We start from the raw sequence: 15,601 nt of genomic DNA, 5'->3' as shown, positions 1-15,601 counted from the left end.
AGCACATGCTCACGAGTGTGTGTGTCTGTGTGTAACGCAGGGGAAGCGTTAGCCACGCTACCGTTCGAAACCGGTGACGCGAGTTTGATTCCCGCTCACGGCCAACACCAGTGACAATTATTTGAACCGGTCCTGGCCCTCCCCTAGGTCGACTCAGCTTTAAATTAGTACCCCGTGCAGTATGTAAACATCAGCATTGGGGAGACAAAGGCGGCCGGGCATGGTGTTGCCCACCCACCCCCTCATGTCCCGGCCTTCGTAGCTGCTCGCTAACAGCACTTGCCCCAGCAGTCTGTTAAGGTTATGCGGGGGATCTTTGTATTTGTTGTGCCACACAGCAAGCCCACGACATGCTGTCCATCCAGCATGATCAGATCAAGGAAGTCCTCAAGGATCATCAGAATCAACTGAAATCTGCAAAGGTTCGTTACCGCCCCTTGTCATGTGTGTGACATCATCGGGCGTCGCTGCTGCTGACAATAATTGTTGTCAAACTTTGATGTACGTCACATCATGGGAAATCTGATGATCCCCACAGCATCAAGAATACAACATTCCACGTGGTCAGACCGGCACATTGTCCGTAGGCCTGCGTGCATCCACACGACGGCATTCCCTCGTTATTTGCGGCGAGGGAGACGCTCCAGAGATGCTCGTGAATAGCACATTTGGCGCATGATTTTGGCTTACAAAACTCTATCCTATATCTCATAACTTTGTCATCACTTTCTCGTATCACATTCTCTCTCATCACTTTATCTCATCACTCTTTTTTTCTCTCTCTCTCGACGCAGCAGTCGTGTTGAGTTCCAGATGCGATTCATGGACAGCCAAAATCTTAGAGAGCAAGTTTGTGAATAGCGAGAGAATACTGTACCCATGTTCATAGTATTATCTGTGTGAAAAATTATTGTATGCCAGCCTTTGCTGCTCTGCAACTGTCATTGGGAGGCAGGTAAAACTCGTGCCTCACAGTAAGAAGGAGTCTGGATTCAATCCCCAAATCAGGCGCTTTTCTGCATGGAGTTTGTATGTCTCGTCTTTTATGTTCTGCATGCGTCTTCAGGTTTTCCAGCTTTCTCCCAGAGCTTAAAACGAAATACACTTCAGACATCCAAATGTTAAAGTATTGCCTGCTAACGACTCAACTGGGATGAGGCATCGTAACATAACCCCCCGACTGTGAACTACTTTGACGGGACCCTAAAATGAGTCTTGGGACTCGGTGAGACTTTGTTTTGGTAAACAAGCACGAATAAATAAATAATATACAATTATGCACCAACTGTTGCAGTTAAACATGAACAGTACACAGCTGGACAACGCCGCGAAGAAGACGCATGTTCACACGGGGGTTGCGTTAACTGGGAACATTTAGCGGAGGGTCGTTTGGAGCTTAACAGGCCATCGGGCAAGTGTTGTTAGCGAGCACCTATGAAGGCCGGCACAGCACACGAGGGGGTGGGTGAACAGCACCACGCCCGGCCGCCTTTGTCTCCCCAGTGCTGATGTTTACACACTGCACCGGGTGCTAATTAAAGGCTGAGTCGACCTAAGGGGAGGCCCATGACGGGGTTCATATAATCGTCAATGGTGTTGCTGGCCCTGAATTGGAATCTAACTCGGGTGGGCGGGGTTTGTAGTGCAGTGCAACCACTCCTCATACATTAACGCACGACGACCAAATACACTCACTCACACATTCACTTAATATTCACCCATTCATAACAACAATAATCGCCATTCGCCACTAAGTGGCGGTGACGTCACCTCGGTGCTTGTGCCAGGCTAAGTGCACTTTAAGGCCATGTGAAATGTCGAACACCCGCTGGCAGGTCACGGGACAGACCCAGGTGCCATAGGTTGACAGACTGTGTGGATATGAATGGCACCAATTTATATCCACACGTGTACACACGTGCACTGGGTTTCTTTCCAAGTGGTCAAGCTTGCCCCGTGCGGTCACGTGGCGACGCCTCGCTGCCTCGTTACATGCGGTACAGGAGCAGATGGACTCACGTGTTGCGTCCCAGCTTGTGTTTGGTGCCAGGCATAAACCCTGTGGGTGCAGATGCAAGTCTCTGGCTGTGAGGTGTCGGCGTCACGGGCTCCTTGCTATCGCACCGTGCGTGAGCATCGGGTTTTTAGCTCCACGCCCGTAATGCGATCCATCACCTGAAACAACTAAATGACGACAATTACTGACAGCAGACTTCACACGGGTAGGTGGGGTTACAAAAGTCTCTGGTCAAAAGCCACGGCCGTAAGATGTTCGCCCGCTGCATTAAATTTTGCGGTAAAGGACACTGGTTTTGTTCGCTTTTGGGATTGTTGAATGATTTGTGGTGTGTAAGCAACGTGAGCATTACAACATCATCTTGACACGTGATTGATGTTCGGGCCAGATCCGCGCAAGCCAACATGTTGTGCCATGAAACCCTCCCCTGTCTGACACGGCCAGCAAATGGGTATTTTTTTTTCGTCACATGAAGTTGTATTCGATTTGAAAAAATCAATCGAATACAAACATATGCTTATGGTGCTGAAGCAGCACAAGCATATCTTTGTATTCGATTGTTGAAGCAGCACCACATTGGCACGATTGTTCACATGCCAAATTTATGAACTGGCTGTGTCAGGTAGGTGGAGAGTGTACGACACATTCTACTGATAAAAACAACAAGAGATTTTTATCTTTTCTGGCAATAAAACAGGAGCAGTGATAAGATGTTCCAACACCAAATAGATACAATTTTCATAGGTATCAAGTCTGTATTAACTACACGTACTTGTCGCAAACCATGCATCGATATTGATCGAAAGGGTATCCGATAGACACAATTACTCGACCCGAGCTACGTGTTTTGATACTTGCATTGTCTTTGTACTGTTCGCCTTTTGCAATTTTCTGTTCTGACACTGGTGAGACAAGGCCATAAAGAAGGCTGCTGTCTCTGGTGTGTAGGCCAATCCGTTTAAAAGGCAATGTATATCTTATCAGAGCAGGTTTGTTTGCATGTTTTGTCACAAGTATGTGTGCTTAATGCAAACTTGATGCCTTGATTAAGTTTTTTATTTGGTGTTTGAGCATCTCCATACCTCTTCTTGGTTCTTTCGGTAAAGTCACGTTGAAGGGAAGTAATAAAATAATAAAAATAAAACATAATAAAATAAAATAATAAAATAATAAAAATAAAACATAATAAAATAAAATAAATTTTTATTTTATTATGTTTTATTTTTATTATTTTATTTCTTCCCTTCTACGTGACTTTACCGAAAGAACCAAGAAGATGAATCCCTGCAGTCACGAAAGCTTTAAATCGAAATCTCCATACCTGTTTTATTGCCAGAAATGGTAAAACCTATTCTTATTTTTAATCATTTTGGATACTGGCAAAAGGTCCCATAGAGGCATATTCTACTTACGTGATTTGACCCAAAAATCAATCACCTGGAGCCTGCGTGTTGTATGTACGTTGAACTTATAGCCAGGCGTGCTAATCGGAGGTGCGAGGTGTTAAATAGTGGAACTTGGTTTTTATATTTTCTTAGCCATACTGTTGGTAGCAGTGCATCCTCGAGGAGGTCATGGGCCTCCTCGAGGCCGACTCAGCCTCAAACGAGTAACTGGCACGGTGTGTAAACATCACCACTGGGGAGACAAAGGGGGCCGGACGTGGTGTTGGCTACCCACCACCTCGTGTACCGTGCCGGCCCTCATATATTTTCGCTAACAGCACTTGCCCCAACAGTCTGTTCAGCTTCTTGGTTCTTTCAGTAAAGTCACGTAGAAGGGAAGTAATAAAATAATAAAAATAAAACATAATAAAATTCTCACGACGTTTCGGCCACAACGCAAGCTGTCGTCCTCAGGTGAAGAACAGGTCTGTCGGAAAGACAGACCTGTTCATTCAGACGCTGTCTTTTCGACAGACCTGTTCTTCACCTGAGGACGGCTGCTTGCGTTGTGGCCGAAACGTCGTGAGAATTGTATTTTATTATGTTTTATTTTTATTATTTTATTACTTCCCTTCTACATGACGTTACCAAACGAACCAAGAAGATGAGGTCAAGGTGTTTATTTTGTTCTTGTTTTGTCTGTTCAGGTTACACGGGGGGGGGGGGGGGGGGGTGTCTTTGTGTTTGCGTGTGTGTATGCATTTGGGAAGTGGTGATACAGTAGCTGGAACTCGGCCTTAATCCGAGAATATACCTGGTGCAGTTCTTATTTATCGTGCTGGTGCAGCACTATATATAGTAGAAGCCCTTTTAACGACGGTAATTGGTGAAGTGATTTGGTCGTTAAGCCAGTGTAGTGAGTTCAACTGAGTCACAGACGTACTCTTTGGAGGCAACACATTTATTAATACCAACACAAAGGGGTAACTGCCTCTTAACCAGATAACAAGCTATGGTGCTGGACCACCAGGCTAACTAGACTAATTACACCATGACTAGCTACAACAGACCGGACCACAGCTCGGGTCCAGGTCCACGTGTTGGAGAGTTTGTAGGATGTAGAACGGAGAACGTAGGTTTCTTCAGGATGAACAACAGCAGCCGGTCCCTCTTGGGGACCCGGCTTATATCCTCTGTGGCGTGGCTGGCTCCGCTCTTAGCCACGACCACCTTCTAGAATCCTCGAGCAGGATCTCAACCCTGACATGTGACTACCCCTAGCCCCCACCTTGGGGGCCCTGTGTAGTCTATACCGGTCACGTGTCCTTCGGGGTCAATCAGAGTACCATGGCCCTTAGTAACCCCATGTCCGACACTCTCACACCCTATCCTGCAGGGGTCGGCACTGCACGCAGAGCGTGGTGCCATCCAGCACTGCCAGTCAGTGCTCTCCGAGCCCCTCTAGGGCCAGTACTGCACCCACATATATGTGGTGCCCGCGACGTCAATGCATCGCACGCCGTGCCTCTCTTGGGCCGGCATTACACAGTGACATCCGCGATGTCACTACACCAGAATAGGCAATACACGTTAAAGGCTTAATTCGTTCTGATACCATTGAAAGTTACTCATTTTCACCCAAAATACGTACTTTATAATATTTAAACAACGGATATTAATGCATAAAGATACTAACATTATGAAGACACAATATTAGAAGAAACATAGTTAATCAATGCATTTGTAGTGGTTTCCACGGAGGCACACACTTGAACTTCAAGTCAACACGTTTATTACTACACCCCAACAGGGTACTACTTAACACATACTGGATAACGACATAGGTGGTAACTACCACGGTTAATGCAAACCCCAACGGAATAACTAATCATCTGAGTCAGGTCAGTAACGTACTGCATGACTCACGATGCCGAACGTGACGACCGAAGAGCGAGGAGACGTAACACCGCGGGTTGCTTCCTGAAGACAGCCCGGATTGGCACTCAGGAATTCCCTTTTATGCCCTGAGCGCGGCCTGGCTCCACCCTCGGCTACGCCCCCTTCTAGATCCTACGAGAAGGTTCTGGGCCTTGTGTCATGTGTCCCTCTCACCACCCCTTGCCCCCCCTTGCTACCCTCTCCTGGTCACGTGCCCTTTTGGGTTCACCCAGACTGTCATGTCCTGAAGTGCCCTCTCTCTGGCCGTCACCAGAAGCATGCCCCCTAGGGCCCCTTCTATGCCATACACACTGGTGCCAGAGAGAGACGCTAACATGCACCAGTACCACTCTTACTCTTTGGTACTTTCGGTAAAGTCACGTAGATAGAAAATAAATTAAATAATAGAATACGACGTTTCGATTGCAACACAAGCAATTGTCATGTAATAATGAATGAGAAAACAAACCTAGTAATCTTGGAAATATAATGCAATACAACACAGAGTCTGCTAACACAACAGTCAACACCCTACATGGTTGAGTACGTTCTTCCAAAGATTGCTAAATCTGAGAGAGAGACAAAACACAGACACGGAGACACATAGACAGACACACAAGTAGAGAGACGCACAGACACACAGAGAGAGACACACATAGACACATAGAAACAACGCCTTTGTATCGAGGCCTTAAATAGAGAGGGGGGGGGGGGCAGAGAGGCCCGTCGTTAAGCGATTAGTCGTGAACAGGGGTGGTCGTTAAGAGAGGTTATACTCTACACTAATATACCCGACACTATATACTACACTATACACGACACTACTATATTCTAAACTATACACAACACATTGGGATCTATGGAGGCCCGTTGTTAAGTGATCAGTCTTAACAGGGGTGGTCGTTAAGAAGGGTTCTACTCTACCTAGTGCAGCACTTATCTACAGTGCTGGTGCAGCACTTTTTTTAAATGCAGACAAGTATGTGGGGCCGTAATAGGCACTCTCTAACAACACTCGCCCTCACGGTCTATGAAGCTACAATGCGTGCGATATGTGTGTTGGTGTGCATGCGTAGGTCTTGATTGAAGAGTACAAGCGACTCAAACAAGGGCTCAGGTTCATGCCTCCGTCACACACCGTGCAGGCACAGGTGACGGATCCTGCACGCACGGTACAGTATGGGCACCACATTCTGTCGTCATCATCCGGTTCGCAATTGAAACGTTGAGAGTTCACATCCTGGTTGGGGGTGGGGGGGAGTTGATTCAGTCCATCATCCTTCCGCGGTCGAAAAATCGACTGGCACCTCCGATTAGCACTTAGTTACGTAGACTCATCCCCACCATACAAATGTGGAATTTCCACCACTGGCTCTATAGGGCTGTAAATGGGAGATTACAATTGGATGCTTCAATGCTGCTCGTTTGAGAGCAGCAGGGAATGTCTTTGACTCTTTGTTTTGTTCCATTCTAAATCTGAGTCTCCGCTTCTTGCACAGAGCAATGGATTTACCCTCGCATAAAGTTCTGCTCTCAATATCTGTCACATGAAGCCACGATTGTTGTTGTAACGTGCGGCTGCTCTGCCATCCCATTCCACAGCTCAAGGACAGCCTGCCCGCTCGCTTTGCAGTTGTCAAACAGTCCGAGGTGCGAACAAGCTGGGGAGGGGGGGATGTTGCGTATCACGATTCCACGCTTGAGGCATTTTCTTTCTGTGCACACATTGAGGAAAATGATTTGCCAACTTGTGGCCAGATAGCTGCTTGCAAGAGAAAGACACGGAGACGTGGGCAGTCGCACGACACTCCGCGTTATGACTGAGGGAATGGACGCTGAGCTGAGCCAGTCGTAGTGTTTACAGTGGTACCAAGGTGGCTACCTCGCCTGGTACACAGGAGGTCGTGGGGTTCCCGACCCTGACGCCATGTTTGGCGTAAAAATAAATCCGAAACCGTGATGACTATCCAAAGAGCCTGATTCGCACACATACCCACAAACGCAGACTACACCCACTGTACAGGCCTTTATTTTCACGTTAACTCTCCTACTGCCCTATTGCAGTAGGTGTCATTACACAGTCACATTCGTCCTGCTGCTCGACCTGTGGTGAGATGTTAACTCCCTCGCCTGGTATGCAGGAGGTCGTGGGTTCGATCCCGAGCCTGACGATGCCTGTTGTATATTTGCAGTTTGCATGTACTCCCCGTCGTCTTGTGGAGTTTTCTCCAGGTCCTGCGGTTTTCCCCACCACATTTAGAAACAATATCACGCGTTTAGAGTATTTGGCTGCTATACATTTATACGTGGTGATGATGATAAGCCACTTCGTTGAGCAATAATTGTGATAGCCAGGTCGCTTCTGAAAACGAGCTTAGTGGGGATTTACCTGGTAATATAAAAAAAAAATTGTTTAGGTTATCTTGGAGAGAGGGAGAGAGCGGAGGTCCTTTAGCCCAGGATGCTAAATTTCTCAGTGTTTTCAACTCCTCGTATCACTGAGTGGCGGCTCTCACCCCAACACAGTTACTCCTGGAGCCTGGCTTGAGAATCAATCAGCCGTGGTGACGAACACCCGCCCACCATACCCTGTTTGCCGGTGAGATAGACGCGTCCCCCCACCTGCGTTTGTTTGGCTAGCGGCAGTTTCTCATGGTGACGGCGGCGATTGTGTTTCAGATGGATCGCGATCGCGAGGGCGAGAGCAACAACGCCCAACCAGAGGACGGTGTGAGTGCACACTTCACACGTGAAGGCTGTCAACTCTACACTGCTTAATTTCAACTCTCCTCTCCCGTCTCGACCCCACGTATGTCGTTAGCGTGATTACGAGTGCTTGCATTAATCGGTCGTTTCATCCCATTCCGCCTTCACAGGGAAACAATGACAACGATGATGATGACGACGATGATGGCAACGACGACCTGGAGGCAAGGCCATACGTGGTCCGCACGTGATGTGCACGCCACCACCGTGGACAAGGAGACGTCACCTGACCCGATGTCATCCCCCACCCCCGTCCCATCTGTGGATCCCATGGGCGGTGGAAGAGGCATCGGCTTGGCGCGTCAGGCGTGCGACGGGTAGTTACACGCGGGGGTGCGGCTCGGTAATCGGGCCTAAGAGTAAACAGTGGTCGGCTAGACGCGGGACCAGGTGCATGCCAGATCGGACGATTGCAGGAGGGCAGGTCTATGTGTTTGTCTTGCCTCACGGCAGATGTGGAGCGTACATTCACAGGAAGTTCCTGTTTTTTTATGCTAATTTTGGTCACGTGACCAGGAAGTGACGATGTTAGATTTTCAGTGAACCACGCGGGCTTCTGCCATCTTACTGATAATTCAAGATGGCGGCACGCATCGCATCTCGGTGAGACCACAGCCGCACTTGTCCATTGTGGGAGCTTAAGAAGCATTGTCTGTAAGTTGTTTATATTCCTATAATATTGGCAATGCTGTTGTAATGTTGGAATGACCGTTATAGTGATGTAAATGCCTTTATGGTGCCGTTAAGTTGTTGTAGTAAATACGAGGCCTAGTTAGTAACGAAGCCTGCGACTTTCCTTATTGTAGATGTTACTTGTGATTTAGTAGGTCGAGTCAGACTTGTGCCTATGTTGCGATCCTGAGAGTAAAGATGACGAAGTATCTCATCCACAGTTTAGTGTTATGTGTAATGCTGTACATTTGGGGTGCAGTGGAATGAATACACGATGTGCCTGTATGCAACGCACCGGCTTGTGCTCTTGTCTAGCTGTTCAGTGGTAATGTAGGGGCCTGGTCCGTCCAGGATCCATTGTTATCTAAGACAATGTTCTGATGCTGTGGTGTTCATTGTGTTGGTGTTTCCGGATTATAACAGATGCTGTATCTGTATTTTCTCACCAGTTTTACCTTGTTACAATCAATAAATGACGATTGGAGTTGGACGTTCATCCTGGCTCCGAGGGTTTATTGAACGCAAGGTTATCTACTCGACTAGCGGTGCAACGCAGCGCACAGCGAGGCCGAGATAGTGTTGCTTTAGATGACGTTGGCTAAACTCACAGCTGCATCGTCTCTCGTTTTATGGCAAGGGGGAAGATATGTTAAGGTCAAGGGCCGATCCGAAATTCGAGAGTTTTGGATTGTGTGTGGGGCCATGTCGAGTTACCACCCTGTGCGTAAAATAAATCAAGTCCGTGACGTCATGTTTTGAGCCGACTATCCCTGTTTTAGAGAGTTTCTTCGTCTTAGAAAGTAGACAATGGGGTTGGGTTACCAGTGTCAGACGGTGGACTTAGCGGAGGTCGGTGATGGAAATTGTATCGAAAGTCGACCATTTGCCACGTACGTTGGAGAACGGTGACATCCATTGGGAATTCCCAAGCATGAGATAACTGAGTTGGGCCTGTGGATGGCAGGCAGGGTTATTGATTAACTGGACTTGTACACCAGTCACGTGGTTAATGGCGACTCGGTTGAGGATTGCTGTGTGACACACGTGCTGTTGAATTTTACAGGTAAAGGACCCAAATGTTGTTTTTGATCGTTATAAAAATGTTCTAGACTTGTTCTAGACTTCAAGCTTGTCTTTGAATTGTTAGTTTGTGATATATTCAATAGGAGGGTTTTTAGCACTGTGCACTGTAAAGGATGACGTACTGTAGTTAATACTTGTAATTATCTAACCCTAATACTGTTTATTCTATAACCATGCCCATGCACCAGAGGATGACTACTTGCAATGCTATTGAGAATATAACATGTGTAGTGACATCGCGGATGTCACTGTGTGGTGCCAGCCCTAGAGGGGCACGGCGTGCGATGTACTCACATCGCGGAGATCATGTATGTAGCCACATTGTGAATGTCATTGTGTAATGCTGGCTCTCGCGGGGCACGGCGTGCTATCGCACGATACATTGTCATCGCGGACACCCCGTAGGTGGGTGCAGTACCAGCCCTAGAGGGGGCTCGGTGAGTGCTGGGATAGCGCAGTGGCACCACGCGTGGCACGTAGTGCTGACTCCTACAGGAGGGAGTGTGAGAGTGTCAGCCATGGGATGAGGTTACCCTAGGCCAGGGGTCGGCAACCTACGGCTCCGGAGCCGCATGCGGCTCTTTACGGGCTGCTTCTTGACGATATGTACGTATGTACAGTATGTACATAGATGCATTGCGGCTCTTGAAATACTGAATTTTGTACCGAATTGGAAAGAAATGGCTCTTCTTGTTATTTTGGTTGCCGACCCCTGCCCTAGGCCATGGCACTCTGGTTGATCCTGGAAGGCACGTGACCAGTAAGATCTACACAAGGGCCCCAGGTGGGGGCTTGGGGATGGTCACGTGTCAGGGTGAGATCCTATGGGAAGGGTCGAGAAACGACGAGGTTTCACGAAGGTGGTCGTGGCCAAGGGCGGGGCCAGCCACGACCCAGCAGCATATAAACCGGGTCCGCACAGGGACCGAGGTTCAGCGTTGCTGTCGTCATCTGAACATCTACGATCTACGATTCTACGTCCAAGAAGAAGTCACCAACACGTGGACGAGGACCCCAGCTAGGGTCCTGTCCATCGTAGCTACTCCTAGTAACTAGCGTAGTTAGCCTGGTGGTCCACCACCATAGGTTATCTGGTAAAGCGGCAGTAACTCCTTTGTGTTATGTGTAGTGTTCAACACGGAGGCAGACACTCTGGACTCGGAGGCAACACTTTTATTTAACAACTTCCCTAGCAGGTAACACTGAACGTAACTCGGGTTTTATATTAGGTGATGTGGCTAACTATGCGAGTAGCGAGTTAACTCTAGACGAAGACCCAGAGACGACGAGATGCGGGACCCAGGCTTAATTCCACCGACGTGCCAAGAACACTCTCGCGACTGCCATTTTATGCTCCTGAGGGTGGCCTCGCTCCGCCTTTGGTCACGTCCCCTTCAAGACCTTTCTCGAAGGATCCCGACCGAGCATCACGTGCCCCACTCAGGCGACCACGTCCTCCCTTGCCCTATCTTAGGCCATCACCAGGACTATGCCCCCTAGGGCTGGCTGACATGCCGTACTTACTCTGGTGCTAGAGGCACCAGATGCACAGTTGCACTACTGTAACAGAAGCTGGCGTGAACACCATAGTGACACAATTTACGTCACTACATATGTGTTGGTGTTAATAAATATGTGTTGCCTCCAAGAAGTGCATCTGCGACTCAGTTGAATCCACTACACATGTAAAGTAGTAAGTTGTACAATGGTGACAAGTACAGTACCTATACTGTACACATACAGTACAGATAATGGGTGTAAGATACCGATATAAGTGGATGGTATAGATCAGGGGTCGGCAACCTACGGCTCCGGAGCCGCATGCGGCTCTTTACGGGCTGCTTCTTGACGATATGTACGTATGTACATAGATGCATTGCGGCTCTTGAAATACTAAATTTTGTACCGAATTGGAAAGAAATGGCTCTTCTTGTTATTTTGGTTGCCGACCCCTGGTATAGATAGACATACAGCTTAGAATTAAAGTAATATTTAAATAGTGAAGTGCAAAGGTTGCTGTCAAAGACAAAGATGGTTTATCAGTAGTAGCACTGGGTTTAAGCGAAACTGTTATTGATTAACGAGACTTGTACACCAGTCATGTGGTTAATGGCGACTCGGTAAAAACCAGTCTCATCAAGTTTCTGGTGGAAGAGTGGAAACTCCCACGATACAGAGAGATGCTGCATGGCAAGGTGTTGTACATGACCTGTGAGGAAACCTGCTACAAGTTGACAGAAGATGTGTGAGGAAGTAGCAGAGCTGCATTCCACGTATGAAGAAGCTGACACCCGTCTGCTCCTGCATGCATTGCATGTAGCAAATGTGGGCTCAAAGGCAGTTATCATCACAGCTGAGGACACTGATGTCATGGTGATTTGTCTTGGCTTCCAGAAGGACATCACCTGTCCCATCTACCAGAAGTGTGGGATACAGAACCGCACATGGTTTGTCGATATCAGCAAACTGGCAAGGTCATTTGGAGACAGCATCTGTGACAGCCTAATTGGCTTACACGCCTTTACAGGCTGCGACACTGTCAGTGCATTCGCCGGTCGAGGGAAGCTGAATGCCCTGAAGATGGTGAGAAAGGACACTTCCTGCCAAGAGACTTTTAGTCGACTGGTGCAGTCATGGAATGTGAGTGATGAGCTGTTACAGAAAATTGAGCAGTTCACCTGTCGCATGTATGTTGCTGATAGCAGCACCAGTGAGGTGAACGAACTGTGCTACCAGCTCTTCTGCACCAAAAGGGGAGAAGTCGAGTCCAGCCAGCTGCCACCATGTAGACACTGTCTCTTCACGCATGTGCAACGAGCCAACTATCGGGCAGCAATCTGGAAGTGCTGTCTGCAGGCTAACCCTGTGGTGCCAAGCCCTACTGAGTATGGATGGACAGACGATGATGGCAAGCTGGCCATTTACTGGATGTGCTCCCCACCCGCACCAGATGTGGTCTTGGAACTGCTAGCATGCAAGTGTGTGTGTTCATGCAAAATGCCAAGCTGCACGTGCCTGTCAAAGGGACTGACATGCACACACATGTGCAGGTTACAGACCTGCAGTAACCAAAAACTGCAGGATGATCCAGAACCTGACTTTGAACTCGGGAAGTCAGATGACGAGATAGACGAGCAGTTTGATGAGACACAGGGTGGTGATTCTGATGGTATTACTGTGGTAGTAGTAGTAGTATACATTGATGCACAGTGTGGTGATTCTGGACTTGGTTAGCCTTGTTATCACCATCTAAGTACACACAGAGCTTGATCACAATAATGGAACCTTATTCACATATACCCATCACTAACGATATATATGGGATTACATGTATCATTGACTAAGTATATGCGAATGTCAATGTTTATAATATTCAAGTAGTTCCTTACCTCACGATACTATTCCTTATTATCCTGTGTTTTCATTGTGTATTTAAACCAATAAAGACCAGTTTGTGACCCAACTGGCTTTGGTCTAGGTAATTTTCAGTAATGCCCATTTCATCATTCTGGATGCCTGTCATAGGGTATGGGTATAAAAGTCATGGTAACTACAACTAAGCTGCCACTCCGCAGAGGTTATCATATCAGAATATGTCCCGCACACGTGGAGGATTACAAAAATCATTACTAGACTTTGCCACCTCAGGTGGTACCAATAAGTGGTTGTTTGGGTCTGGGCCCAATGGACTCCGCACCCTGGAGCCGACTTGGGGACGCGGCGCTGTCGAGGCTCACGGGGAAGGGGTAGCGGTAGGGGGGGCTAATAAATTGCAGACGTTGAGGACAGGCAATGCAAAGACTGAGATTCTTCACGTGTGGTGTTACATTTGATGTTTACTCTGTTTAAAAATGATAATTTCTCACTTGCATTTTTTTTTTAAGTGGAACATTTTGGGGCTGAAACGTAACTTGGCGTTTAACGTGGGAGGGAGTCAATGGGATAACAACGCTGGTTTTACCAACTTTCGCTTCACGAGCAATTTTTAGAGGAATGCATTTTGCTCGTTAAGCGAGACACAGCCCTTTAGCGTCATCTAGGCGATGTGATAAGTATAGTGACATTCTTTAAGAAAAGTCCCTCTTGATCAAAGACCAGAAACCCATTGGACGATGTCTTCGAGTGTCCCAACCCAACCATGAAGGATTCTCTAGACCTAAATGTCAACATATCGCCAAACGCAATAATATAACATAATCTATGTAATGCTGCTAAGTCATTTTACCACGGTGGCGAGATGTTAACTACCCGGCCTGGTATACACGAGGTCGTGGGTTCGATCCCGACGCCTGCTGTATATTTGTAGTTTGGGTGTTTCTCTCACTGTGGTCAAAAGGAAATTTTCCCCGGGCCCTCTGGCTTTTCCCTCCACGTTTAGAATGAACGTCGCGCGTTTACAGCATTTGGCTGCTGTACATTTCTACATGATGATGATCATAGGCCACTTCTTTGAGCGATCATTTGTGATACTGTTGCTGCTACTGACATGTGTGTTACTGCAACTGCTGCTGTTACTAACGTGTGTGTTATTGTTGCTGCTGTTACTGACTTGTGTTGACGTGTGTGTTACTGCTGCTGTTACTGACGTGTGTTACTGCTGCTGTTGTTATTGCTGCTGCTGTTCGAAAGCTGCGTATGAGAGTGTTTTGATATTCACAAGGAAGGTCGCGACCTCACCACGGGGTGAGGGGCAGGAGGGAGGATGGGGCCTCTGCGGAATTGGTGTGGGTCTCCTGGCCTGCGCTGTGGCGAGCGTAGTGTATGAGTGTGTGGTGAGTGTGTGGTGAGTGTGGTGAGAGTGTGGTGGGTGAGTGTGTGGTGGATGAGTGTGGTTGGTGGGTGAGTGTGTGGTGGTTGAGTGTGTGGTGAGTGTGGTGGGTGTGTGAGTGGTGGGTGAGTGTGTGTTGTGTGTGTGGTGGGTAAGTGTGGGGTGAGTGTGTGGTGGGTGTGTGGTGAGTGTGGTGGGTGGATGAATGGTGGGTGAGTGTGTGCTGGGTGAGTGGTGGGTGTGTGGTTGGTGAGTGAGTGGTGGTTGAGTGTGTGGTGGGTGAGTGTGGGGTGAGTGTGTGGTGGGTGTGTGGTGTGTGGTGAGTGTGGTGGGTGGGTGAATGGTGGGTGAGTGTGTGCTGGGTGAGTGGTGGGTGTGTGGTTGGTGAGTGAGTGGTGGTTGAGTGTGTGGTGGGTGTGTGTTGGGTGAGTGGTGAGTGTGTGTTGGGTGAGTGGTGGGTGAGTGTGTGGTGTGTGGTGGGTGAATGTGTGTTGGGTGAGAGGTGGGTGAGTGTGTGTTGGGTGAGTGGTGGGTGAGTGAGAGGTGGGTGAGTGTGTGGTGAATGAGTGTTGGGTGAGTGGTGGGCAGGGGCGGTTTCTTCATTAGGGCGATTGGGTGACGCACCACCAATGTGTGAAAGGGACTTTTTCAATCACATTAACAATCTCATTCAACCACAGAGCTATGCTAGCCGTTACTGTGCCTCTGGATATAGTCCAATCAGCGTCATGTCACGTTCTGTGGAGTACCGCCTCTTTTTGGGCGATTTCACTCCGGCTGAGAATCGCCCCGTGTGGTCCCATATGTAATAAAGGACTCGATCCTGGTTCTGTCTCCGTCGTCCTTTATTCGGGTTCTTACACCTTTCCCGCACGGCCCTCGCTCAGAGCTCTCCCCTTGGCAGCTCCATAGCTGCTCTCGCTCCCGTAGCCTCCACACCTCTGCAGCTCCGCTGCAGATCCCCGGTGCAGT

At 48.2% G+C, this 15,601-nt stretch overlaps 1 protein-coding gene across 6 annotated transcripts in view; it reads left to right on the top strand.

Annotated features, from left to right (window-relative positions):
- Positions 1-9,268, top strand: part of LOC144941637 (Golgi integral membrane protein 4-like) — a 50,408-nt gene extending 41,140 nt beyond the window's left edge. For 3 of the 6 annotated variants that reach the window (XM_078867972.1, XM_078867976.1, XM_078867971.1), the window contains 5 exons: positions 339-422; positions 6,417-6,512; positions 6,943-6,990; positions 8,020-8,070; positions 8,217-9,268. In XM_078867972.1, coding sequence (XP_078724098.1) covers positions 339-422; positions 6,417-6,512; positions 6,943-6,990; positions 8,020-8,070; positions 8,217-8,297 — 360 coding nt within the window. In that variant the 3' untranslated portion in view covers positions 8,298-9,268. Of the gene's footprint in view, positions 1-338; positions 423-6,416; positions 6,513-6,942; positions 6,991-7,866; positions 7,940-8,019; positions 8,071-8,216 lie in introns of all 6 variants that reach the window. The other 3 variants (XR_013639252.1, XR_013639253.1, XM_078867974.1) reach the window with 3 other exon arrangements.
- The last annotated feature ends 6,333 nt before the right edge of the window (positions 9,269-15,601 follow it).

Source organism: Lampetra fluviatilis, chromosome 25 (assembly GCF_964198595.1).
Source record: "Lampetra fluviatilis chromosome 25, kcLamFluv1.1, whole genome shotgun sequence".
NCBI lineage: Eukaryota > Metazoa > Chordata > Hyperoartia > Petromyzontiformes > Petromyzontidae > Lampetra > Lampetra fluviatilis.
This window is presented reverse-complemented; position numbering and strand designations above follow the sequence as displayed.